Genomic DNA, 24,743 nt, shown 5'->3' on the forward strand with positions numbered 1-24,743 from the left:
AAGCATTGGTATTTCACTGACTGGGCAGTGTTAACCATTTTACATGTTTGATATGTACATAAAACCCTTGCTGTTACATTTCTGATTTTCGACCGTTCAAGGGTTGTTTTTGTTTTGCCTTAAGAAGGATATCTATTTTAATTCACCTTTACGTTCGATTTTGTAACTCATATCTAGTGATTGTGGAAAGTGAGAAGTTAGAATTAATGATGATTCAAATGTAGCAGGAAAAAAGGATACTTTATTGACCAACTTTCACAATTTTTTGTTAGGTATAGAAGGAATGCCACTAATGAAAAATGCATCAACACTATAGTTGATTTTACAAAAATATTAATCAAACTCATAAAAATATAAAAAATGATAAAATAAGTAATAATGCTTTTAGTTAATTTTTATTTATTTTTATATATAAAAATACATAATATATGATCAAATTAATGATGTTGGATAATTTGAAAATATATTTAATATTAAAATGACGATATATTTAGTTTACAATATTTTTCTTTAAAAATGCTTATAATTTTATATATAATCATAGTATATTTTGAATAATTGTTTTATTGGAATTTTAAATAAAATAATTAAAATTAATTTATTTACTGGAGTTTAATTTTTTATGGTTGGTTATCTGCCATGTATTAGAATTTATATGAGTTTGAAAATAGGTTAATTTAGTAAAAGATACAAGTAATCTCAAATTTATAAATCTAATTATTCAAGTGAGGTGATAATCGAGTGAGTTTTTCTAGGTACACGTCCCATTTTATCCTTAATGAGATATGTTTGAAATTTAAAGAAACGGGTTAGAACGGGGTTGAAGATTTTTTTAAAACCCGAATTATTGCCTTATCTCATTTCGCCTATTATATATAAAATTAATTTTAAAAATTAAATTAAATTAAATTTAATATTCAATAAAATAATTTATAAAAAATTATAATATTTTAATTATTTATAAACTATATTTTATTTCAATGTAATTAAAAAAATAAAAATAGTTTTTAATAAAAATTTAATTTGTTTTTTTAAGTTAAATGGGATAGGATGAGATTGGGTGGAATGTTTATGGGAAATTCGCATACCCGATGTGCCTTACCTCACCATGATTAATTTTTTTAATAGGACGAGATGAAAATTATTTTAAATAAATGGAGCTGGTTATAAAGACAATTTGTCTAAACTCACTCTATTGTCATCTCTAGTTGGAGGGTATTTATATATATAAAAAAAATGATTTACTTTTCAAATTCAAATAAGGGAAAAGTTATTTTTAAAAATTTAAGATTAATTTATCCCTTTTAATCAAATAATTCTTTAAAATTAAACCTAATTATTGAATTGGGTCTATTAATGAACACTAATACAAATGTGGGTGTCAGGAGTAGGTTGGGTATGACAATCAATTCATCATTTGGTTCATTTTACCATGAAGAGACTCTTTTAGTCTTTTTGTTCAAATTCAGAAATTCTATGTTTAAAAATGAAAAATAGGAAAAGGGAGAAGAAAGAGATGATTGGTCCTGCATTTAGAAAAGGAAAGACTCGGGAGTTTACTCTGTTGATTCGGCTCCTCTTCTCAATCTCCCTTGCTTTTCCTGTCAGACTCTGAACTCTTCTCTCTCGCCAAACAGAAATGTCCGTTTCTTTGTATCTCACATCACTCTCCAGAACCATAAAACCCGCTCCCCCTAAAACCCCTATATGCAATTTCCATGCACTTCCCTGCAGAACCAGCCTCAAATCTAACACCATTCTTAAACCCTCCTCCCTCACTCTCTTCTTCACAACCCACTCGCCCAAACCCAGACATCTGTTCAGACCCAACCACAACAACCCAATCCGATCCCTCTTCACCGGAATTGTCGAAGAAATGGGCGAAGTCAAGCAACTGGGTGTTGCCGATCACGGCGGATTCGACATGAAAATTCACGCGACAACCGTTCTCGAAGACGTCAACCTCGGCGACAGTATTTCCATTAATGGAACATGCTTAACCGTGACCCAATTCGACACTAAATTGTCCGAATTCACAGTCGGATTATCCCCCGAAACCCTTAGGAAAACCTCGTTGAGCGAGCTCGAACCGGGGTCACTTGTGAATTTGGAGAGAGCAGTCCGACCAGTGAGCCGAATGGGTGGGCATTTTGTGCAGGGCCATGTGGATGGAACTGGAGAGATTGTGAGCACGGAGCCGGAGGGTGATTCCTTGTGGGTGAAGGTGAAGACCACGCCGGAGTTGCTGAGATTTATCGTTCCGAAAGGGTTTATCGCGGTGGACGGAACTAGTTTGACTGTGGTGGATGTGTTTGATGACGAGGGGTGTTTTAATTTTATGTTAGTGGCTTATACTCAGCAGAAGGTCGTGATTCCTTTGAAGAAAGTGGGGCAGAAGGTGAATTTAGAGGTGGATATACTTGGGAAGTATGTGGAGAGGCTTCTGAGTAGTGGGTTCGTTGACTCAATCAAAGCTTCATGATCGAAAGGTGCTCAAACAGAGATCCACTTCTGACGCATTTTATTTGTTTTGATCTATCAGTGTCTTTTTTTGTAGAAGGATCAATATTTTTCCACCTCTAGTTTCCCACAGATTGTCGCCTGAAAATTTTCATTTTCTCGGGAGGTTTTTTTTTTTTTTTTTTCCTGTGAAATTATTTTATTGAAACACATGAGACACATGGTCGATCATTAATTTTTTGAGATGACTTGTATGTTAATTTTTCTTGAGATTGTTAGTTTGGTAGCGTGGGGGTTATGCTTACTTCTAAATAACTGAAGCATGGATAGAACTTGATGATTGAGAATCTGGACTGCTAATGGAGTTATGGGTGAGAAAGTTGAGTGCTGGACCTGTAGAGTGGAATAGTGAAAAGGGATATTGAAATTCTAATTAGGATTTGTTGAATATGAAACATAGAAATTCATAGTCTCTTCTTGATTCATTGTTCAATATCATTTGGGTGCTTGAGATCAGGTTACACAAACTTGAAGTTCCTGAAATGAAAAGCTTTGAAGTGGTATTCTGTGTTGGTGTCATTGAATATGGTTTTGGGTCAAGGATTTATGGAGAACAAAATGAATAGGCACTACAGGTTTATTCCCTAATGAAGCCTATCATCTCATTTTCATAGGTTGTACATTGGGTGGTATATATTCATGAGTCTTGATATTCATCAAAAATATATTCATGAGTCTTGATTGCATTTGTTAGTTTAGGAAGAGGGTTACGGATTGTGAAGGCAAGGAAGGAGTAAGAATGAATATTATATGATAAAAGATTATAAGACTAGATAATTACTCAATAATTGGTTGAGGGCATTTATTCTGTTTAATTCACTATTTAATGGTAGTTTATATATATCATGAAGTGAAATCTCTACATTTGAAGTAATGAAAATCTGTGTTGGGTGTTGGGATGGAGATGGGGAATCCTAGAGCTATTTCCTTTTGTGATCTAATTTTGGATAGGGTTTCTTGACAGTTTGAGAAACCCTATCTCTATAGAATTGAGATATCATTGAGGGATTTTTTATTGTCTGGTGTGCGGGAAGGGTAGATAAATCGTCTTGTAAGTTGGGACCAAGTGTGTAAGCCAAAAAGGGAAGGGTACATAGATGTAACAAGGATGACATTGAGGAATAGAGCCCTATTAAAAAAGTGATTATGGAGGTTCCTTGAGGACAACAATACTTTATGCACAATATCATCTCGAGTATTTATGGGCTAAACTCTAATGGTTGGGATGCTAATATTATTGTTAGGTAGTCATATTGGTGCCCTTGGAAGGTCATTACATAGGTATTTTGTGATTTCACCCTTTTCACTTGGTACTCAATTAGTGATGGCACAAAAATTCAATTATGGAAAGCTAATTGGCAGTGTGATTTACCTTTCAATGTTCAATTTCCAAATTTGTATAAAGTGGTGAGTGAAAGAGATTTTAGTGTTTCTTCAATTTTGAGTTCATCATCCTCTTTGTCCTAGAATATTAATTTATGTTGCGACCTTTTGGACCATGAAATAGAAGAACTTGCTTGCCACATGTTAACATTAGTCAATGTGCATTTTTAATCCATTTCTTCATCAGAGGATTTGATTCTTAACATTCTCTGGTTTGTTTTCAATTAATTCTTTTTTTAAGGCCCTTCTTGACTCCTCCGACTTGTTTCTTTCCTCCATAAAAATTCATCTGAAAATCTAAAGTCCCTTTGAAAGTCAAGGCCTTTGCATGGTTGATAGCAAATAAAAAGGTTAATACAAACAATTTGTTGCAAAAAAGGAGACCTTAATAAGGTCCTCAATCTGGAGCACCATGTTATGTGTAAGAGAAGTGGGGAATTAATAGATCATTCTTATCTACATTGCTTAGTGGCATTGACATTATGGCACAAGATGCTTAGACTTGTAGGAATTGAATGGGTTGCAACTAGAAATGTGGTGGAGATGCTAACTATTTCTTACCAAGGTTTTGGACACCTTCCTAAGGCAAGTCATTATGGCGCATTGCCAAGGTTTGATTTTATCATGTGCAAGTATGATAAAATGGTGCGAGTAAATGGACGTGGAGAACAAGACTTGGTGAACATCATTTAAACAATTAGCTAACACAGAATTTCTTGCTAAAGAAGAACTGTGCACCTTGCTTTCAGAAAGAGAACTTGTTAGATGCATGTAGGAGCATCATATAAAATGGTCCGGCCTTCTTACTTTAATGGCTGCTGTTTATGATTCTAACTTTGGCATTGTAGAATGTGTTTTTTCTTTTTAACCGTAAATGAGGAATTTAGTGGTTTATTGGGGACAGGTTTCAATGCTTTGAATGTAGGGGGGATCAGGAATGGTAAATCCCCCTTTCATTTTGAGAACATGAGGAAAATTTTCGCATTCTTCTTTGTACCTAATTATTTGTTGGCAATGAAATGTTTGTTTCTAATAAAAAAAAGAATCCAGTGGTTAGCTAATGGAGTAGTGGATTCATTAGCAAAGAGAGGAGCAAAACATTTTATCTCCATTGTGGGATATTTTCTACCTCCATGAGGAATTGATTCTGTAGTTTTTATCTCTTTCTTGCTTTTGATCAGTGTGTTGTAAGGTTGTTATGGGGAAAATATTTCCTATTCTTCTTTGTACCTAATTATTTGTTGGCAAATGAAATGTTTGTTTCTAATAAAAAAATGGGAAAAAAAAATGGAATTCTGTGTTTGGTAGGCTATGATGGTGTTTCAAATGTTATACTCATGTGGTTATGGCTTATGCATGTCACAATAATGCGAGAATTTTTTAGATAACCTTAACTGGGTTCAAATTCCATAAGACGATGATTGTTAGAATATTCTAATTAGAATGCACTGACATGTAGATGTATAAACTATATTTGGAGGTATATGGGCTATTTTTGCCGGCATATTTGGAATCTTTGAGTTTACGTTATGGCCTCAAATCTATTATCTCAAATTATTATCATTATTATTGCTCTTGTTCTTATTATTCAGTTGTATTTTAATTAATTTATTTATTTTAGATATACATGTTTTAGCTTGTGAGTGATATGCAAGATGTGAACATAGTTATTTCTCTTTGAATGAATGGCAAGTTAGGCCTCTTTATGGAATCACTCACCATCTCTTAGGAGTTCTTGTCCTCTCTTTTATGTTGCTGGTTATTGTGGTTGCTTGTTTGTTTTTCTTTCTCATGTTTTTGTTTTTTGATTTCTTTTTTTCTCTCCAAGTTTTCTGGGATAGACCTGGTAATGTTCTTTGGTTGAAGGGCATTTTTAATCAGCACAAGCTGACTTTGATTGAGTGCAACAAATCAGTTGTAGCCTCTTTTCTTCTGGATTGCATTGCTTAGGTAGCATAAAAAGTGTCTCTATGTATGGTTGGTCTGGTTTTCAATCATCATCCATGCTGCATTAGCATCATGGTTGTTCTTTAATGGATAATAGATGAGTCCACTAAAACTCAAATGAAATTTAATGATGAGCTTGGAAGAGCCTTTTCTAGCTAGCTTGTCATTTTCTAAGTTTAATGATGATGAGTGGGACCTTGACCTTGACATTTGGGTTAAACATTTTTTCATATGATAGCCACCAATATTATTTATACAAGTTTGGAACCTATAAAAAAAAAAGAAAATTATTTATACAAGTTTGGAACTCCTATAGAGGCTGTAAGTGCATCTATATGACAGTGAATATTATCTTTCTCAATATAAGCTTGAGTTAGGATGTTAGAGAAGTGTTGACAACGTACTTGTTCATTTTTCAACCATAAAGGAGTGAAATTTACTTACTAATTGATAGTCATTTGTCAATAACATGACCTTTGTGGCTTACTAATTTTTTCACATGTGATTCATACCTTTAGATAAAATCACATGGGGCCCATAGAAAGGAAAATCGATCTATTGATCATACAATAAATAAATTTTTTAATAATTAAAAAATATTTATCAATTAACTCATTTTGGTTAATTACAATAAAGATAATTGTCATAGTAATTATAATTATCCCTAAAAAATTAAGGGCTAATATGGGAGAGGATTTCTCATAAGGGCCTTTGTCGGTGTGCTTCCACACTTGAGAGGAGTTGAGAGAGCTTGCTCGAAGATTTAAGAATCTCTTTAAGAAAGTTTGATGATTTCAAAGAGTTTGAAGATTCAAAAATTTTGAGAATGAGTTTCAAGGCTCTTCAAAATCAAGTCTAAAATGTCTTCAATCTAGGATCAAGCGTTCACACTCTAGGTCAATGTTGTTTAAATCAAGCAAAAGCCTAAATCATGCTAAGGCCAAGCCAAGTTAAAGCTTTAGTCACACCAATGCATGAGTCAAGGCAAGCCGAATTAGGTCAACACGCATGCCAAAGCCCAAGTTGCACCAAGGCCCAGGCTCAAGTCACACCAAGGCCCAAGCCAAGTCATGGCTTAAACCGGTCAAAGCTCAAATTAGATAATTAGATCAAGGCTCAAGCCTGCTAAGATCCAAGTCAATTCACACTCAAATTAAGTCAAACACTGAGTTAATGTCTAAGGCTCCAAGCCAAAGTCCAATCTCAAGTAAAGTTAAAGACCAAACCTAAATCAAAGTCCAACTTAAGTCAAGGCTCAAGTCCCACCAGGGCTTAGGTCAAACTTTTTCTAATCCTCAATCAACAACCCTGAAGGATAACATAGAGATTGTGCTTGCATTTTTACAAATTAATAAAGATTTCAATTTGCTCATAATTTTTCTATTTAAGAGAAATTTGTATGTGCACTAACAACCTACTATTATTCTAGAGATTTTATAGACTGAAACTTGTCCATTGAGATCTTATAAAATGTGTTCCATTCAATGTTTAAAAATGGAAGGTTTTGATTTATTTATATTAGAAACAATCATTTCATTGGATTGAGATAGTAAGTTCAAAGAAGGATGAAAATTCCTTCCTACAAGTACAAAAACCTTCATACATAGTCTGATAAAAAAGACAGATGATTGTATACAAAGCGAGAGTTTATGATTGCTTTCTCCTTCTAGATGATAATTAAATGCAAATTGTCTTCTCTAATCCAAATCATTGTCTTGGTAAGTTAGTTTATGAAACAAGACAACTAGAACTCAATTGATTTGATCATGAATCTTAAATGTACTTTAACCCAGCAGATCACTCAGAACACTACCAAGTAATCATTGTTATAAGGTAGTATTGCTTATTTTTGTGATTTCTTAAAACTTTTATTTCAATTTTTACTTTGGGGAGATGGGGTCTTTTGTTTGGCCAAGTTGACTGGGGATGTTCTTGGAATAAACTTGTTCTTGTACCCATTTTATTTTCTTCCAAAATAAGAAAGAACTGTCTTTTCAGACATAATTTTACATTAGTCTGCTAAGAAATTATATGTTTTGTGTACTACTCTGGTTTGGATACAAAGCATGAGAATGTTGAAAACTTATGAAAAGATGTATTCTAGTGGATGATATTGACTTTAACTAATGTTCCTTCAGAGGAACATATAAAATTACGATTTTTAGAGCCTACCAATAATGGCCCTTTTTATGTATCCTTAATGGCTGTTGGAGAAGGTTGTGAGAACACAAAGTTAGAGCAGAGGTATAAACTCATTCTTACAGTTTAGATCCAGTCAATGCCATCCCATTGAATCACCCCCACCAAGAAAAAAGGGTTTCCTGGTTTCTGTGCCCATTTGGACCATGGTGTTTGCATTACTTCAAAGCTCTCCCTAGATGATGGAAATAGGTGCTCACTAGTTGGGGTGTGTGTGTGTGTCTTTATATGTATATATTTCTTTATTTGGCCTGGTGCATTTAAAAAGAAAGGAAGAGGAATTTTGAGCCAATGAAACCCACAAGCTACAAAATTCAGGAACAAGTGCTGGTCTCTTTATAGTCCTGGGCTGATGGAGATGGAATGAGATGATCATTTCTGGATTTAATTAGTAGATTGGGCTACTCCATTGAAGGATATACCTTGAGTCAGTGCTTCCAAAACTCTTATGTTTTGTGTTATGCCCTGATTTCATATATAGAGAGGACGGGAATCTGGAAATCTAGTGAGAAAATGAATTCAAATGGAGGATTTTCTGATGTTTAATTGACAGTCTTTGGGAAATGCATAAACCATGTCATTAAGCGTAATTCCCCTTTTTGGTTTGTACTTTAGTGACCTGTTTGAGGAGGGTAAACTCATATTGTTAGAGTTTAGATCCAAGCAATCCCACCAAAATTGCCCAACAAAGTTCCCTCGTTGGCTATAGTTGTAGTTCATCTTGAACTATGGCAGTGTCCATTCCATGACAAATAGAATTAGTGATGTCAACTTTCTGATGTTCACCATCCAATCAGGAGTCAATGGTCAACATTGACTAGATGCTGTTAATGATCTAATATAAACTGTTCTCTTTCAGGATAGGAGCATACACTTGTATGTTCTTGTGATGCAATCAGCGTGCTCTAACTTGAAGTAGTCTGATAGGTGCTAACCGCTTAGATTGACAGGAGTTAAACACATAATCATATTGAAAGCTTTGATACATTTGTTTAATTTTTGAAGTTTTAAATGCACTGTTTTTGATACTATTGTTTTCCTAACTTACGTCAATCTAGCTCTCACCCAATGGAGTTAGCTCTCTCAAATTTTATACCCTGCCATCATTGCACTGATTTGGTGCTGGATAAATTAGTGGTATCAATTCATGATCTTTATCATCCAATTAGGAAGGTTCATGATCTATGTGACATCGTTGTCTCTTTTATTATAGGAGCCAATATTTGAGTGGCCCTAGTGATGCAGTGAATGTGCTTGAACTTGAAGAAATCTGTTTGTCATGTCCCTGGTGTCCCACTATTTGAATGTTCCAATAGAGGGGCATGGGCCAACAGGAATAAGCATAGCATACCTGTATTGGAAGCTTGGACATATTTTTTTAGGTTTTTAAGTATCAATTTGCTGCTTTATTTGATTTATATATTTTGTAATTTGTAGCAATCTGGTTCTCAACTACTGAAATCACCATTCTCTCAGTTTTTGACACTGCAATGAAATAGAATCACAGCCTATTTTTCCCCAAACCCAGTAAGAGGTTGTTACCAAGCACACTTTGTACTGTTTTGCTTTCAACTTGTTAAGTTTTGAATGTGTTAATGGAATTAGATGAAAGGCAGGCAGAAAGGACAATGGTATGATCATGGTACTTGCAATATCAAATATGATTAAATCTGCAATTAATGAATAGTCAGTCATAAATTCAACTATGTGTTCTGCAATTTTCTATTGCTTCTGCCATTTTCTGATTTTTCTGTAATTGACTTTTGACATCTCTAAGGAATAGATATTTGACAACTTGAGATTGAAATATTCAGCATTTCATCATGTTGACTAGAAGGTTAGCGCTCAATTTAAGGTTATGGCCCTTACGTTTTCCCTTAGTGAGACATTGTATTTGCTTATGAATAGGTGGTGTTTTTCACAGATATTTGTTTGAATTGGACTTAGGAGAGAAGGATGGATAGGCAAAGTGCACCAAATCTACTTTGCGCTGCTTGCTGTAAATTTGTCATTCTTAATTTATTCCCTGATTGTATACTGAAAGTGGGTGTGGGCTATCCATTTACTTTGTATTGTTTATTAGTGGGTGAGTAGGGAGCTCTGTTTTTTACCATTGACATACCTGTTGGCTCTTAGTCAAGGCAAGAGAGGGGGCATATTATTCTCTGGATTTGGTGTTGATTGAAAGCTCCACACAGCCAGAAACTTTTGACTCATTGCTAGTGTACTCTATAATTTAGTCTCTTACAAAATTAGCCTTTTGAAGAATAATTCCTATTTAGGTGGTTTCTCTTTGATCACTTTAGTCTAGCAGTGTGTTTGGTTACAACATCTGTTAGTTTTTGTTTGTGGTCTTTGTTGTGTTATTGAGTATTAATCCACTTGTATACATTATTGGCCCATTCACTACAAGCTTAGACTTTTGGAGCAAGTTGTAGTTTAACTTGGTATCAGTGTTTTGATTTTTAGAGGTTTTGGTTTTCATCCCTCCATCCCAATTTATCAAGGGGAGGCTGCACATGAGGCAAGGGTGTTGGTTATTAATCATTTACATCGTTGGGTCATGTCCTTGACAAGTAAGCTTTTGAGCTAGTGGTGGTTCAACAAATGTCATGTTCTTGCTTTGTCTGGTCAATACTCAAAGCTATGTGGATAAGAAATGAAATTTTGATTGTTAGTCTTTGGTATTGAGTTGGAATATGCTGCTTTGGACTGTAAAATTGTGGATTTTGTTGCTTTCTTGTAGGGAAATAGTGAAGTACACATTTATGGCCTGAATGTGATGCCTATTTCATATGGGAGGTGCCTTTATTGATGTTGACAGATGCCGTCTGTTTGACAAGTAGACCACACATGTTAAGCTCATTGCCCAGCCCTCTCATGTAATATAGTGTCGGTGTACCCAGTTGCATGGGGGTCGTGATGCTTAGCATACTCCCTCTAAGCTCATAGAGATCCTTGGATTAAGCACAAGTAGTTCCTAGGGTTTCAGCGCACTCTTAGTTTACCCTTTTGAAGGGATACCCACTCCTGCTAGTGGGTCCTTGTGAGGACTTGGTGCTATCGACTTTGGGGGTGGTTAAGATGGAGTTATTGTCGAGGTGTCAAATCCCCTCTTGGTGGATCTTTGCCTACACCCCTCTGGAATGGTGAGGGAGACATGACTCTTGCCCTGTAGTATATGCCAACTCTTCTCTGTCCCAAGGATAGCTCTCTCATTGTTGGACAATCTATTTATGCTTGCTTGTTAATGGCATAACCACCCAAACTCCCAACCTTGTGTTTATGGTTTTGGAACTGCTTCAACATCCAAAACTAGCAAATGGGCCAGAAAATGACAATTATCAAAATAAAGAAAATTATAAGATGTTAGAAACTGGTGGGTCTTTGCTTTCTAATATGTTTTCCATGTGACTGGTTAGTCTTTGACTGAGCATTATTTTCTGATTTTAAGCTTGGTTGATGTCAACTGTCCCCTATTAACTCTATGCTTCACCAGAAAAGTGTAGTTAGTCTTGTGAAAGTTCAATCAACACTGAAGAATAAGGCAACTCATATTATGATGCAGTTTCTTTCCAAACTAGAGCAACAAAAGGACATGATGCTTCTCAAGTCCCTTTTTCCTTAATTTCAACCATTGATGCAGGTATTCCTCACCCCCCAGTATGCAACAAAGATTGGATTTTTTGAGTAGTTTCACTGGGTAGTCAAATATAACTTGGTTATTGGAAAGGATGCATATTATTATTAAATTCTTAATCATAGTTTTGCATCATTTCATTCTTGCCTTGCTTTCCAATATCATTGCTTTCTTGATGGTGGCCACTGGAAATCATGTTTATGCTGTGACATAACCATTGTCTTATTCACCCAACTTCCTATGCTTTAAACTTGGACAAACTTTTTTGGTTTTGCTTTATCTTATCATCATCAACTCATCCTTCCAGGCAAAGTGAGGTCATAAATTGAAGTTCACAGCAGCTGGTGGTCGATGGTGGTAGCCACTTTCGGCCTAAACACAATAAAAAAACTAGTGTCTTATCAAATGGAATACAAGTCCACCATTTTATCCACACAAACTTCATCACTGCTCGTGTCATCACTTAAAAACAACTATTACCCATTACTTTTTACCTCCTTTAGATGTTCTTTCAATTGCTTTCTGGCCATGTTCCATCATAATCTTCTTTGTTATCATTATGGTATTGAGTGTATTTAAGGCCCATAGATATCGAAAAAGTATCATTAATCAGATAATGTCATTCATGCATTTTTTGGGTTCAAATTCTTTTGTATCCTTATATCTTAGTCTCATTAGTTTATATTTTTATTCAACGGTCTAGATTTTACCACATATCTTCGATAGCTTACATGGCGAGTTTGATAGGTGACGATTCAATACCTTAGTATTTTCCCATCATGTAAGCTTCAAAGCCTAGTCCACCAAAGCAGTGGCTTGGACTTCTCTCATGTAATCTCTGTAATATTCCAAGCATCATTACACCACACCCTTCTACCTAACAACTCTTTCATTTGTCTACATATATATCAATTCTGCTCATTTTCTTTTTATCTTTTCCATCAGTTCTAACTAGGCAATCAGTGTCATGACCTGGCATCTCCCAACTTACAACCGTCGAAGTATGAGAAATAGATATTGTAGACTGGTAGGCACGCTTACAAAATTTTATAAGGGAATTAGTCATTTTTGGAGGGCCGGATGAGATCACTCCCGGGACTTGGGTCCAACTTTCCTACTCTGAAGATAAACATTAGGGGACAATAGTTACACACAAGAAGCCACACACCCTTAATAGATGCAGTGAAATAAGACTAGTGAATGTGGTCCAATTCAATTAGGAAACATATTGGATTACCTCATTGCATACCCTTTTAACCTTTGCCCACCACTTCATTGGCATATCTTTGTAAAGTAAAAGTTACTATTTAATATATTCAAAGAAAAAAAAAGGGTCCAACTATCATACCAAAGAGGTCCTGTTACAAGACATAAGAGATTACTATTAAAAAACATGATCAATAAGATCATATCATGTATGCATATAGGTATTGTTTTAAATAGAATTGTTTATGACAGTCTTAATCCATGATGAATCACACCCTAAAACATTTCAATAATATGTGCCAATCTAAAGTCAACCCATGTTTCTTATTCTTAGTCTTTGGATTACCTAAGAGATACCTATTAAAAAACGTGATCAATAAGATTGTATCATGTATGCATTTAGGTGCTATTTTATAATTTGGTTTCACTCATTTATATCTAATTTTAATTTTTTATTCTCATCCTATGATATAGGCTTTTTTGTGCACTTTCAATAACGGGGATTGCGAATTTGGTAGGTACCTCTTTGATAGCTTCCTTTTTAAAAAAGTTTTAAGATCCTAAATAATCTGTTTTGCGCAAAAGTACTAGAGAATCGTGCTTTTAAATATTAGTAAGCATAAAATTATTTATAACAATCTTAGGTGATAATTCTGACTTTTTTTAATTTAATAAAAAATAATCTATTGATATCAATATATACAGGTAAAGTGAATTTATTATGAATAAGTTCAATTTAGTTATATTAATTAATATTAATGAATCACTTTTGGTTGAATAGAAAAAGTCAACTATTTTGACTTTTTCTATTCAATAAACAAAACAAACAACACCTAATATCTATGATGAATCACACTCTAAAACATTTCAATAACAAGTGAACCCATGTTTCCTATTTTTACCCTATATGTGTACATACATACCATACCTATTTGTTGTCTCTGGATTTGGTGAATGTGAACCCTATTCCATATGATGTGATAAATCAAAAATGTATTTAGTGGGCATGTATACTCGTGAGTTGTGACAGTGAGTGGTGGAGGTATTAGCCAATTTCATGGGCCAATTTGGAGTTGGTTCCTGCCAACCATTTTGTGCTACTTTTCTTTAGATATTTATGGATATTGGGTCCTTGGAATCTATTGTTTTACAAAGCTAATTCGAAATATTCTACTCATACTTTTTCATTTCATGTCTCGGAAGCCAAAACCCAATTTTTTTTTAAAAAAAAAAATCAAAATATTTGTCATTTTGAACAAGTAATCTCCACGTGTTTAAATATCTTAAATGGATGAATTACCTTTAAAAAAAATATATATGTTTTGATGTATAAATAGGTATAAAATGTTTTGTGAAGGGAATTTTTATTTTTATTTTTTTAAAAAAAATCAATTTTCTCTTTTTAATTTTTTTAAAAATAGAATTTATTTTGGCAAATTTGTAAATATCCCTAAAAATTCCATGGGGTCCACTGTCAAGTGTCACGGCCCAGTGGTGTGGGCTATTTAAGTTTTAAGTTCGAGGAAAATGACAAGTCAGCGTCTCTTCACCATCCACAAAGAGAGAGAGAGAAAAAAAAAAGGAAGCAGTAAAAAACCCTAAACTGCCAACCCAACATTTTTTATTTAAATTAAATTCTATTTAAAAAAAAAAGAGTGGTTGACGAGACAGTTGATGTTACACGTGTCATGGTTTGGATGTATGTTCATCTTCTTTGTCGAGGAACCATAACCGCTCCAATAAAGTATCGGCTGATCGTGATTCATCCCTCTATTCAAATTACCTTAATGCCCCTCCACCTCTCTCTCTCTCTCTTGAGAGGGTTGATTTAAGACCATTAAAACATGAAGGATATGTTTGCTGTGGAAAAATAGGAGATAAAGAAAGATTAAAGAGGGAAAATGGAAGGGAAAAAAAATGTTTAAATTAAATAAATTATATTTTATGTAGATTTTATTTATTTATTTTTATTATATAAATATTAAATAAGCTTAAAATACATAATTTAACTAATTTTAATTATATTTAATTGTCTTTGCTATTTTTCATAAAAAAAACTTGAGAAAATCATTTTGTTTGGTATTTTTTTTCTTGATTTTGGAAAATAATCAAAATGGTTTTTTTTTCTTTTTTGTCATATAATTTATCTTTCATTTTTTTTCCATAAAACTTATCAAAGGCCATATCCTAAAACTATGACTTATTAATACAAATTTTAAAAATTGCATTTGAAATTGTAATTTCTAATTTCTATAAAAATTGTATTTTTAAATTCAATTTTAATCTAATTTAAAGAAATAAAATAAAATAAGGTTATTTTGAGCACTAGCTTTCAATATGTTCATAACTTACATTTTGTTTGATAAAAAAAATGTTATTTTGACATGTACTACATTGTTCTAATATTAACCTACACATTCCCATCAAATAAAGTAAAAAAAAAAATGGATAAGGCTATCCTAAATAAAATAAAAAAACCCATAAATTGATAAAATAAAATTTTATTATTTTTTATATTTTAAAATTTCATCTTCATGCACAAAATCAACCTTTGGTAGGGGAGAATATCTTGGGCCCTTTTCCAATGACTTCGGATGGTGGACGGACGAATGATAAAATATCAGGGACAGTAAGGTCATTATGAAATAACAACAGGGGTAGGATTGGAAACTAAACATGAAACTCCAAACTTCAGAATCTTTCTCATATCGCCATTTGGAATATCCATTTATGACTTGTGAAACAAGTGAGTGCTGGCGTGGTGGTATCGGAGCCATACACTTGTCGCACTACTATTGACTGTCACTTGAAAAGATCGGCCTATCAAAACTAGCTTTCAAAACAGTCTCCTTGAAAATATCAACTCTCGAGGTGCCGCGGAGAACCTCTTTTAATTATTCTATTACTGAATTGCCCCTGCTGCTTGCTCCACGCCTTCTAGAATTCTATCCTGTTATTACTAAACTACCCCTCCCCTTTCCGGCTAATATTAATAGCTCCATTCTAATTTTGTTATGAGTAAAAATCAAATCAATTTCTTTACCATACCCTGGCCAAAGAATCCAAATTTTGTGAGTAAATCAATTAAAGTTCTTTTATTATTATTATTAATTGTAAGGGCAAGATACATTGAAGAAGTCACGAAAATACGACTATTTCAAGGTTCGTTCAGAGTGCTCAATATTCATGTACTAGAGGCAAAAATTCGAGAAATTTCTCTAAATTCTCTTGAATAGCTTAACCCAATTAAGTCACTACATGTGACATGAAGGAAACTTATAAAGAAAATTTTCATCATATCACCATTATCATTACCTTAATAAGACATTTTTTAAGGTTAGTTATAAATGTCCAATATTCATGCACTAGAGACAAGAATACAATGTATTCCCCAAAATTCTCTTGGATAGCCTAACCTAACTAAGACACTACATGTGACCTGAAGAAAACTTTTATGAGAATTATTCCATCATCAAGTTGATTCGTCATCACCATTACCTTAATAAGACATTTTTCATTGTCTTAACGGCGCGCTTTTCCAAATAAAAACAAAATTCAACCTTCTAGAGAATTCCATTAATAAAATGGACAAAACCATCAATGTAGTACTTATTTCTAAGGCAAGACTTAACCAATAAACAACTATCACTATTATTGTGCCCCTCATAACTAATGCCAAACAATGTCTTAGAATCTCAAAAAGAAAAACTCTATCTATTGAATTCTTTGGCTTAGAATCATAGCTGATTTGCTCATCCAAGAAGGATTGACCTAATCTACACGGTCAAATTTGGGATGAAGTCAAAATCTCTTGATGACGGTCAAATTTGGCATGAAGTCAAAAGAGGATGAAATATTAATTTTTTAAAAATATTGCAATTATTTCCATCTTTTTAGAAAATACTGTAAATTTGAGAAAAATTAATTTAAAATTATTAAATTCAATTATGATCCATATCAAATTTTGTATAAATCTTAAATTAGATATGAGTTTAGATAGTAAAAATAAAAAAAATAAAAAATTGATATGATGCTAATTTATGAGCTGAATGCGAAACAGTAAAAAACAAATTAAGGGCACCATGGTCAATTGAGAAAAGCTACAGCCAATTAAAACAAATTCATTGACAGTACGTCAGGGTAAAAATGTAATTTGATATGTAAAAGTGGAAAATGGTTGCCGCTTAAAATTTCGGAGTTACCACTGCGGCATTCCACCCTATAAATATGCCGTCAAGGCCTTTTCACTTTCCATACTTTCCTACACCTTTCTCTCTCTTAATTTTCATCCGAGAAAAAACTTTCCCGGAAAATTGCCAAGTTTCCTCCAATCAGAGATCTTCTGCTTCGACGATGAAGAAATCAGGATTCTTTGCGGCTTCCGTTGCCGCGGCCTCTGCTACTGCAATCTCTGCGCCGTCCTCTTCGGGTTTCCTCTGCAATTCAAAGATTCAACTTTCTCGCGATGTAAGAATTGGGCCGAAATTTTGGTGTTTACCTTTCTCTTTTTCTTCTTTTTATCTTTCTTTTATCTGAAATAGCTATCTGGTTTCTGTGAATTTTCGTTGACTTTTTCTCTGTTTGGCTGCCTGGAAAAAGAGAGGGAAATTTTGGGTCTGACGAGTAAAATCCTCAATTCTCAGCCCAAGAGCCACAGTTTAGCTTGTAACATCCCAAGACCTGTTTTACTCTCTTCTATTTTCTGTATAGCCAAACAAATTTTCTTTAAAATTCGTCTTTAAAAGAGTTTTTTTTTTGCTTCCGTTTCCTCTCCTCCTTTTTCTCGGAATCCAAACAGAGACTTTTTCTTGTGTATTATTTGTTAACAGAGCGGTCTTTCTTTTGCTTTGTCTACATATTTTTCCGGAATTTTTTATCTATCCAATAAAAATCGTTATATTTTTCTGTCACATCAATTCAAAAATAAAAATAAAAATTCCTAATCATAATTTTCTTTTGTTTGCACACGTCTGATCTTATAGGAGGCTGTTGCGGGGAAAGATATTGAAAATTCAGAATCACAAAGGTCGTCCTCCGCGGATAGATTTGCGCCAAGGTTCGATGGGTTGAGGTTCATTGAAACCCTGGTCACTGCTCACCGATAAAGATTTGGAGATTCAGGGCTTCACACCAGAAAAGAACAACTTAATTGTTACGTATTGCTAGATTCTCTTCCTTTTATTTTTCAGAGGGGAAAGGGATGAACAGTGTGTGTTTGGGGTTTTGGGATAATTTTCCTCAATTTTGCACTTGTTGCCTGTTGGTTTGTTGGGAGTTGTATGAGAAAATCAAGTGTACAACTGATTTCCAGGTGTCTTGACATGATTGGTTGACTTGAGTTGTACTGGTACTCATATAATAATAACAAAAGGAAAAATTTAGTGAATGTTTGGATGTACTCTCCTCTCTCTCTCTATTGTCCAAGATTGTCGGTTCTTACTTTTATATTTTTCTCTTTTTTTTTCCACTAAGAATGCAAATTTTGGTAAATCTTTCGTCAACTACAGGGAAGGTTTGAAGGGTGGTTTGCCTCTTCATCTATGGAATGAGGATATGTGAAGGTTGTTCCTTGAAAAGGAAAAGGAAAAGGCCTTGAACCATGGAATACTTGGTGGATCCAAATTCTACCATCTTAATCTTGAGGGTCCCGTTATGGCAGTGGATCTCTACATCTCAAGGCAATGAACCAATCGCTGCATGTCAAAGCAATTGGGTTTCATTGCTTCATGGCTAGGGTCTTTTGGACATAGTATTTGTTTTGATACTATTGTTTTTTTTTTTAATCTAAATTTCATCTTGTATTTTATTTTGGATGATCAAGATTGAAACTTGGATGGATATATGCCTAGTCATTCTCAAGACCATAAATGTTAACTTACCACTTTGTTAGTGGTAATAGTATGGTGGAGCGTCTTTAAATGGACATCCTTACTTTCTTCGAAGTTTCCCTTTCTAATCCTCCTTTTGCTTAAATCATGCATCTTTGATGGATCTTTCTTTTCCCTTTTTCCTCCCCCACCTCTCTGTTTCGCTTCTTCTGGTTAGGCCACAACGCCACTCGTGCATCAACTACTTAACCAAAACACAAGGACCCTTTCCCACCACCAAGAGTCAGAAATTTTGGCGAATGAGGGAGCACATGGAAAGTCACAAGGAAGCTGCACAATGGTAGTTGGCAGCGTCAGTGGGGGGTCCCCACGTTGGATATCATCCCCCAAGTAAAATGCGTATTTGAAGAAACATCCAATAATATACGTTGTCCACATGCCAATTCCCTCTGCCCCCAGAGAGCAGAGGGCATTGTGAAGAAATGTAAGTGAATCCTACTCTACCCTTCAATAATGGAGACTGTCGGCTTGCCCACCTGCCAATTTCTCGGTTCCTACGAGTAAGAAAAACCAGCCCCACTTTGTGGTGAAAAGCATAGAAGCAGTTGGTGACGGTGGTTCAACTTTACTATTGAAACATGGAAGGGTAAGTATCTTACAACATAAATCATGAGAGAGAGAGAGAGAGAGCTGCTTCCTTCTCTCCCGGGTCAAATGCTTGAGTGCGCGAACAGTCAAAAAAATTATTGTTCGACCAGATGGAACAACATTTTGAATCAGGTGCTCCTGCCATTCAAATCTTGGATTTTGCAAGTTGTTTCTAGTCTCATGTCTTTATGCTATAAAATATGCTCCTTAGGAATGTTTGACATTGCTCATTTCAACATAATTAGGAATAAGCATATTATTTATAAAATCTGCAAAATAAAGTTGGCTATTCCACCTAACACACCCAGCCTGATCGAGTTCAGCTATGCTTGGCCATTTTCAGCACTGGGACATGGGCTATTGCTCATCCACTCCACTTGTTCAGTTAATGCTCTATAAATTCTTTAATAGCATGACTTAGTAGCCCAACATTCTCAATATTTAGTAGCCTTAGCATGAAAAGTTTCAGACTTTTCCTGATTCCATTTTCTATTTTAGACAGGAACATGGGCAAGCAAAATTCTTTTCTTTTCTGATAGGTAAATAATGGAAGATAGTGGACCTACTTCTCACCGTCCAAGCAAGAAGATTATCCTTGCCCTAGCCCTACCATCCGCCTCTATCATAATAGAAAGGGGCACTTTTGAGCTGATCTGTAATGGATCAATGCGACCCCCTTAGTCGGGATGATCTATTATTGGTCAAGGCGACAAAAGAGGGCACATCTCTTCCTTTTTCTTTCATCTTATTTATTAAACAAAATTCTTGACAACTGCAAACATTCAGTCACATTTGGTTCACATCGAGTGATTAAAGGAGAATCGTCAGCGCAAACATCCAGGATATTTGAGAATTCTATAAAGTCAAGTGGCCCAATGGGACCACATCAAAACTGAAGTTGAGGGCACGCACTATGTAGATTGCAGGGGAAAGAAAGAGTTCAGATTCAAATAATGGGCATGAATCTACTAATGCACAAACAAATAGATAATTAAATTACATTTTCTGAGCAGTTGTAATAAAGAATACAAACTCTAGCATACAGAGCAGAGAAAACATCCCGACTGGGCAACCTGACCTTAGAGGAGACCATGAATTTTCAAAATATTTAGGTGAAAAATATATATGTAAGACAATACATGTGGGCAGTCATATTTCATCTTTCAAAACAAGTGGAATAATAACACTAGGAAGCCAGCCAACAGTGTCAGCATTGAGTAAGAAGAGACTATCTGACCTCTGCTTGCATTAACGGAATCTTTAGCTGATTCAGTTGATGGTGCCTGAGCAGGACACTCCAGACCTTCCTTTCCTTCTTGACACTCACTAGCAAACAGGCCAGGTGGGTATTTTCCATAGAGGTTTATGTAGCTGAACATGGTTGAGGCGCAATCATTTGTCAGATCATTCAACTCATCAGCATAAGGGCAAGCAAAGTCCTTAAAGGCACCACAACAGAGCTTGGGTGAGTACTGGGGTCCTTTACACTGGCTTGTGATGATTGTGTAATTCAAAAATTCAAAGTTCACAGGGCAACCTGCATATGGTGAAAGAAAAATATCAAACACTCTTTCAGAGATGACTTGATCATTTAACATCTGCAATGCATCTTTCAGCTGCAGTTTAGAATGGCCTCTCCAATGAAAATCCCGACCACCAGCCCCCACAACACTCCATTTGGATCAATCATGGGAAAAACAAGAGTAATGAATGGAAAACACTGAAAATCACTTTAAATATCCTCTTTTTATTCATTTCCAGCATTTTTTATTTATTTCCCCATACATTTTCAGATCCAAACAGCGATAAATAATCAAACAGGCATAAAAATATATACAGTTTCACGAATACATGAACTTTTCTTATCATTTGATAATTAAATCCTCTATCTACATGATAAAAGATCTGATATTGTAATCCATCAACACATCAACATACAGACATGTTATGAGGACAAAATGCAAAATTTTCCATTTTTGTCTTATCCCTGATCATTAAGACTAAACCAAAAAACCAACAATCAACCAATGTTTGAACAGAATTGTCTTAAAAATAAAATAAACAAGTATTAATACAAATAGTATGAATTGGTAGTTGTTAAAATAAGTAAAGGTGAAAACACCTACACAAAAACTACAGGTGAAAAGAAATAAAAAAAAAAAAAATCAATAACCAATTTAACCATATCACAATGCAAGAAGTCATGCTAAAAGGCAAGACTAAGCTAGTTTTTTTTCATAAGTAAAGATAGGTATGCATAAATTAAAAATAGTAAAAAATACACCAAAGCACATAGAACATACACAAGGAGCACCAAAAGGCAGGCCTCAAAAGAAAGGACACAAAAAACCACCCTCACTCTCAACAAAACCCCATCTAATCTACAAAATCAAACAAAGGCATTGAGTCTTCACTTATGTACATGCTAACCTAAGCTGGAGCACTTCTTTTGTGTTTGAGCCCTAGAACCCTCATTTTGTAAGGAATTTCCATGATTGGAAGTTGGATTGTGTTGAAGTACTTCTTTTGCATTTGCAAGGTAAATTAGTGAATAGGGAGGTAGATGATAAGGCAGTGTGGATGGCCATGAAGGTGACAAATTTTTAGTTAAATTTTTCTATGATGGGATGGTTTAGAGGGTTTCAGAATCTTTCCCAGCCATGCTTATTTAGAATTCTTAGGCTCCAACAAAAGTGAGATTTTTCATTTGGGAAGCAACATGGAAAGGGATTCTAACTATGGACATCTTGAAGAGGAGAGGGTTGGCATTGGTGAACAAATGTTTTCTACGCAAAGGCAAGGAGAAATCTTGTGACCACATCCTTCTTCATTGTTTTAAAGCAAGTATGTTACGGTAGTTGGTCTTCTCCTTGTTTGGAGTGGCTTGGGTGTACCTTAGTCCAAGCAACGCTTCTTAGTTGGCACAACCGCTCTGTTGGAAAAAGGAGAATGAAGGCATGAAATGTTGCTCCTTTTTGTGTATTGGACTATTTGGAAAGAGAGGCATAGAAGGGCTTTTGAAAATGTTGAGCTTTTACATCAAAAGTTCTCTTTTCTGTGTAACCTTTTAGAGTGGTCCAAAGGGGTCTAGGGCAAGAGTCCTCTATGATTGATTTTATCAATAGGTTAGGTTGCCAATAAGGGGAGGATTTTCTTGTTTTTTTTTTTTTTTTTTGGAGGGCACATGTATACTTTCTATGTACTTGGTATAACCTTTTTTTTGGTTATTTAATCTATATTGCTTAAAAAAAACCTAAGCTGATTTGCTTTGGTGCAGGTGAGTAGAATACGATCAATAAACTCTCCTCAAGTTTTCAATGAAAGCATCTACTTGTTAACGGTCATCCTCTCTTCTAGAGATTATCTAAAGTCAAAACTTTCCCCAACCGGCTTTAAATGTAAAAAAGCAGGACTGAGCAAGACCCACGAATTCTAGTTGCTTATACAATAATGTCATGGATAGCTCATCAAGTCTCTTTTTCACATGAAAACACTTATTTGATATTGCATGGCCTTGTTAAGAATACAATTTCAGGTATCACTTACTAGCACCACAAAATCATGCTACACTTGAATTTCTCATAGCTCAAATCTTCACACAATAAGCCAGGACATGTTTTTGTCCAAGCCATTCCAATTTAGGAATAGCACTCTATAATTACTTTTCAACTTCTAAGAAAATTTGGGACAAAATGGTCAATGGATGCCTCTACCACCAGCCTTCTCTCACCCTAGATAGTGACGAATTTCTCAAATAGGCGCCAAATTTTCATTTTTCTTAACACCAAATGATCAAAACGTAAGGTATCCTATACATTTCATTAGATATATCCTTTACACTTCATTAATTCCAAAAGTAGTCAATTAATTCCTCTACCACACACCTCTCTTACACCTGATCCTGCCGTATTTTTCAATTAAATACTGGATTTTCAAAAATTATTTCCAAGTTTTCCAAATGAATATGACATGATAGCAGAATAGTCTTTCAAAATTGCATTGCATTGATTTTGTAATCTGAAATGTAAACTTGGATCCCCACTTAATAAATGCCATTATTTTCACAATAGTTCCTGAATCCCAAATCATCCCTAAGGAGAATAGTCCCCAAACTCGAAACGTTTTACTATGATAGTGACTCCAATACTCGTCAGCTGCCACGGCCATCTGACATTATGTATTTGTATACACAGACCCTAAATTCTACACAAAAAGGTCACCCCCGGTTCTAGATTAGCATAAATGGAAACGTTCAGGAGGAAATTTTGCAGAGCAGCAAAGTTAAGTGTTCTGAAAGCAGCGAAAATTGAAATTTCCGTTCTATTTTTTAAGAGAGAGGGAGGAGAACTTACTCTTTTTGGTCTGGAGGAGGGTACGGCCAGTAGATTCATGAGATTGAAGGACGTCATCTGCACAAAGAATTCAAGAATGAATCAAGCAATCAACAGATACACAAATCGATATAAAAAAACGGAGGAGAGAGAGAGAGAGAGAGATTACGAGAAATGAAAGAAGAGGAAGCGGAGGTGACCAAGCAAGTGAGAAGGAAGAGGAGGAGCAAAGAGAAACACGGATTGAAGGCCATTGTTGATGTTTGGAGATCGATCTGTCGATCGATCCGGTGCTCCCGAACCACCACCTTCTTCTTCCGATGAGGTCCGCTTGGATTGGTGGTTTTGCAAATTGGAACACAGGCTTTCTAAAATTGTAGAGAGAGAAAGGGCTTTCAGAGAAAGACGCGGCTGTCCTTCTATCAAGACGCGGTGGACAGCTGGACCGATGGCCCAATACTGAAAGGAAAATAAATGATCATGAATGAATCTTTGTTATTAGTTAATAGTTGTTGTGCCTACTGGCAAGTGTCATATTTTCTTGATTGCATTACAGCTACTTAAAGGGCCAAACAGGATTTTGGGCTTAGCCCAAGTCCAATCAAGTCCATGGATCAGTCCTAGGCCCAAGCCCATGTTAAAATGAATTTCACACCTTCTTTCGACTTTTGCCTTGCTCTAATAAAGTTTAATATAATTCCCAAGACTCAAACGTAACACATATTTTATGGGTTTGGGCCGAGTATAATCATGTTTAGGCCAAATTTGTGTCGATTTACATAACCTTACTTAATAATTAGGTTTTTTTTATTAACCTATATAACATGAATTTGATTCGAATTCACATATGTAATAGTCTTAATGATTAACTTAATTATAAATATAAAATATTGGACTCATTTTTGAATCATTTTAAATTTACTTTTAATAAACATGTCAATTAAATCATAGAAATTAATCATATAGATTTATATAAGATTTAATTCTTAAAAATTGAAAAAAATAAAATAAAAAGAAAAAGTTATAAAAAATGAAAAATAA

General features: G+C 34.8%; 3 protein-coding genes across 3 annotated transcripts; 2 read left to right on the plus strand and 1 right to left on the minus strand.

Annotated features, from left to right (window-relative positions):
• Positions 1 to 1,395: 1,395 nt before the first annotated feature.
• On the plus strand, positions 1,396 to 2,730 carry LOC100257400 (riboflavin synthase). The gene has a single exon (XM_002273993.5). The coding sequence runs from the start codon at positions 1,640 to 1,642 to the stop codon at positions 2,480 to 2,482; it is 843 nt and encodes a 280-aa protein (XP_002274029.1). The 5' UTR covers positions 1,396 to 1,639; the 3' UTR covers positions 2,483 to 2,730.
• A 14,384-nt stretch (positions 2,731 to 17,114) lies between these two features.
• LOC100262522 (uncharacterized) lies at positions 17,115 to 18,281 on the plus strand. Its single transcript, XM_002272523.5, has 2 exons — positions 17,115 to 17,362; positions 17,878 to 18,281. The coding sequence occupies exons 1-2, from the start codon at positions 17,123 to 17,125 to the stop codon at positions 17,998 to 18,000; spliced, it is 363 nt and encodes a 120-aa protein (XP_002272559.2). The 5' UTR covers positions 17,115 to 17,122; the 3' UTR covers positions 18,001 to 18,281.
• A 2,062-nt stretch (positions 18,282 to 20,343) lies between these two features.
• Positions 20,344 to 24,232, minus strand: LOC100247178 (GPI-anchored protein LLG1). Its single transcript, XM_002272370.4, has 3 exons — positions 23,872 to 24,232; positions 23,724 to 23,780; positions 20,344 to 20,908 (listed from the first exon to the last, which is right to left on the minus strand). The coding sequence occupies exons 1-3, from the start codon at positions 23,954 to 23,956 to the stop codon at positions 20,535 to 20,537; spliced, it is 516 nt and encodes a 171-aa protein (XP_002272406.1). The 5' UTR covers positions 23,957 to 24,232; the 3' UTR covers positions 20,344 to 20,534.
• Between the last annotated feature and the right edge of the window lie 511 nt (positions 24,233 to 24,743).

Source organism: Vitis vinifera, chromosome 12, assembly GCF_030704535.1.
Source record: "Vitis vinifera cultivar Pinot Noir 40024 chromosome 12, ASM3070453v1".
NCBI lineage: Eukaryota > Viridiplantae > Streptophyta > Magnoliopsida > Vitales > Vitaceae > Vitis > Vitis vinifera.

Excerpts from the sequence above, each read along its gene's own strand:
- LOC100262522 (XM_002272523.5), top strand. The coding sequence starts at position 17,123 with ATGCCGTCAAGGCCTTTTCACTTTCCATACTTTCCTACACCTTTCTCT. Across the intron at positions 17,363-17,877 it reads AGATTCAACTTTCTCGCGAT|GAGGCTGTTGCGGGGAAAGA; the intron begins GTAAGAATTGGG and ends CTGATCTTATAG.
- LOC100247178 (XM_002272370.4), bottom strand. The coding sequence starts at position 23,956 with ATGGCCTTCAATCCGTGTTTCTCTTTGCTCCTCCTCTTCCTTCTCACT. Across the intron at positions 23,781-23,871 it reads TTCCTCTTCTTTCATTTCTC|ATGACGTCCTTCAATCTCAT; the intron begins GTAATCTCTCTC and ends TTCTTTGTGCAG. Across the intron at positions 20,909-23,723 it reads CCTCCTCCAGACCAAAAAGA|GTTGCCCTGTGAACTTTGAA; the intron begins GTAAGTTCTCCT and ends CACCATATGCAG.
- LOC100257400 (XM_002273993.5), top strand. The coding sequence starts at position 1,640 with ATGTCCGTTTCTTTGTATCTCACATCACTCTCCAGAACCATAAAACCC.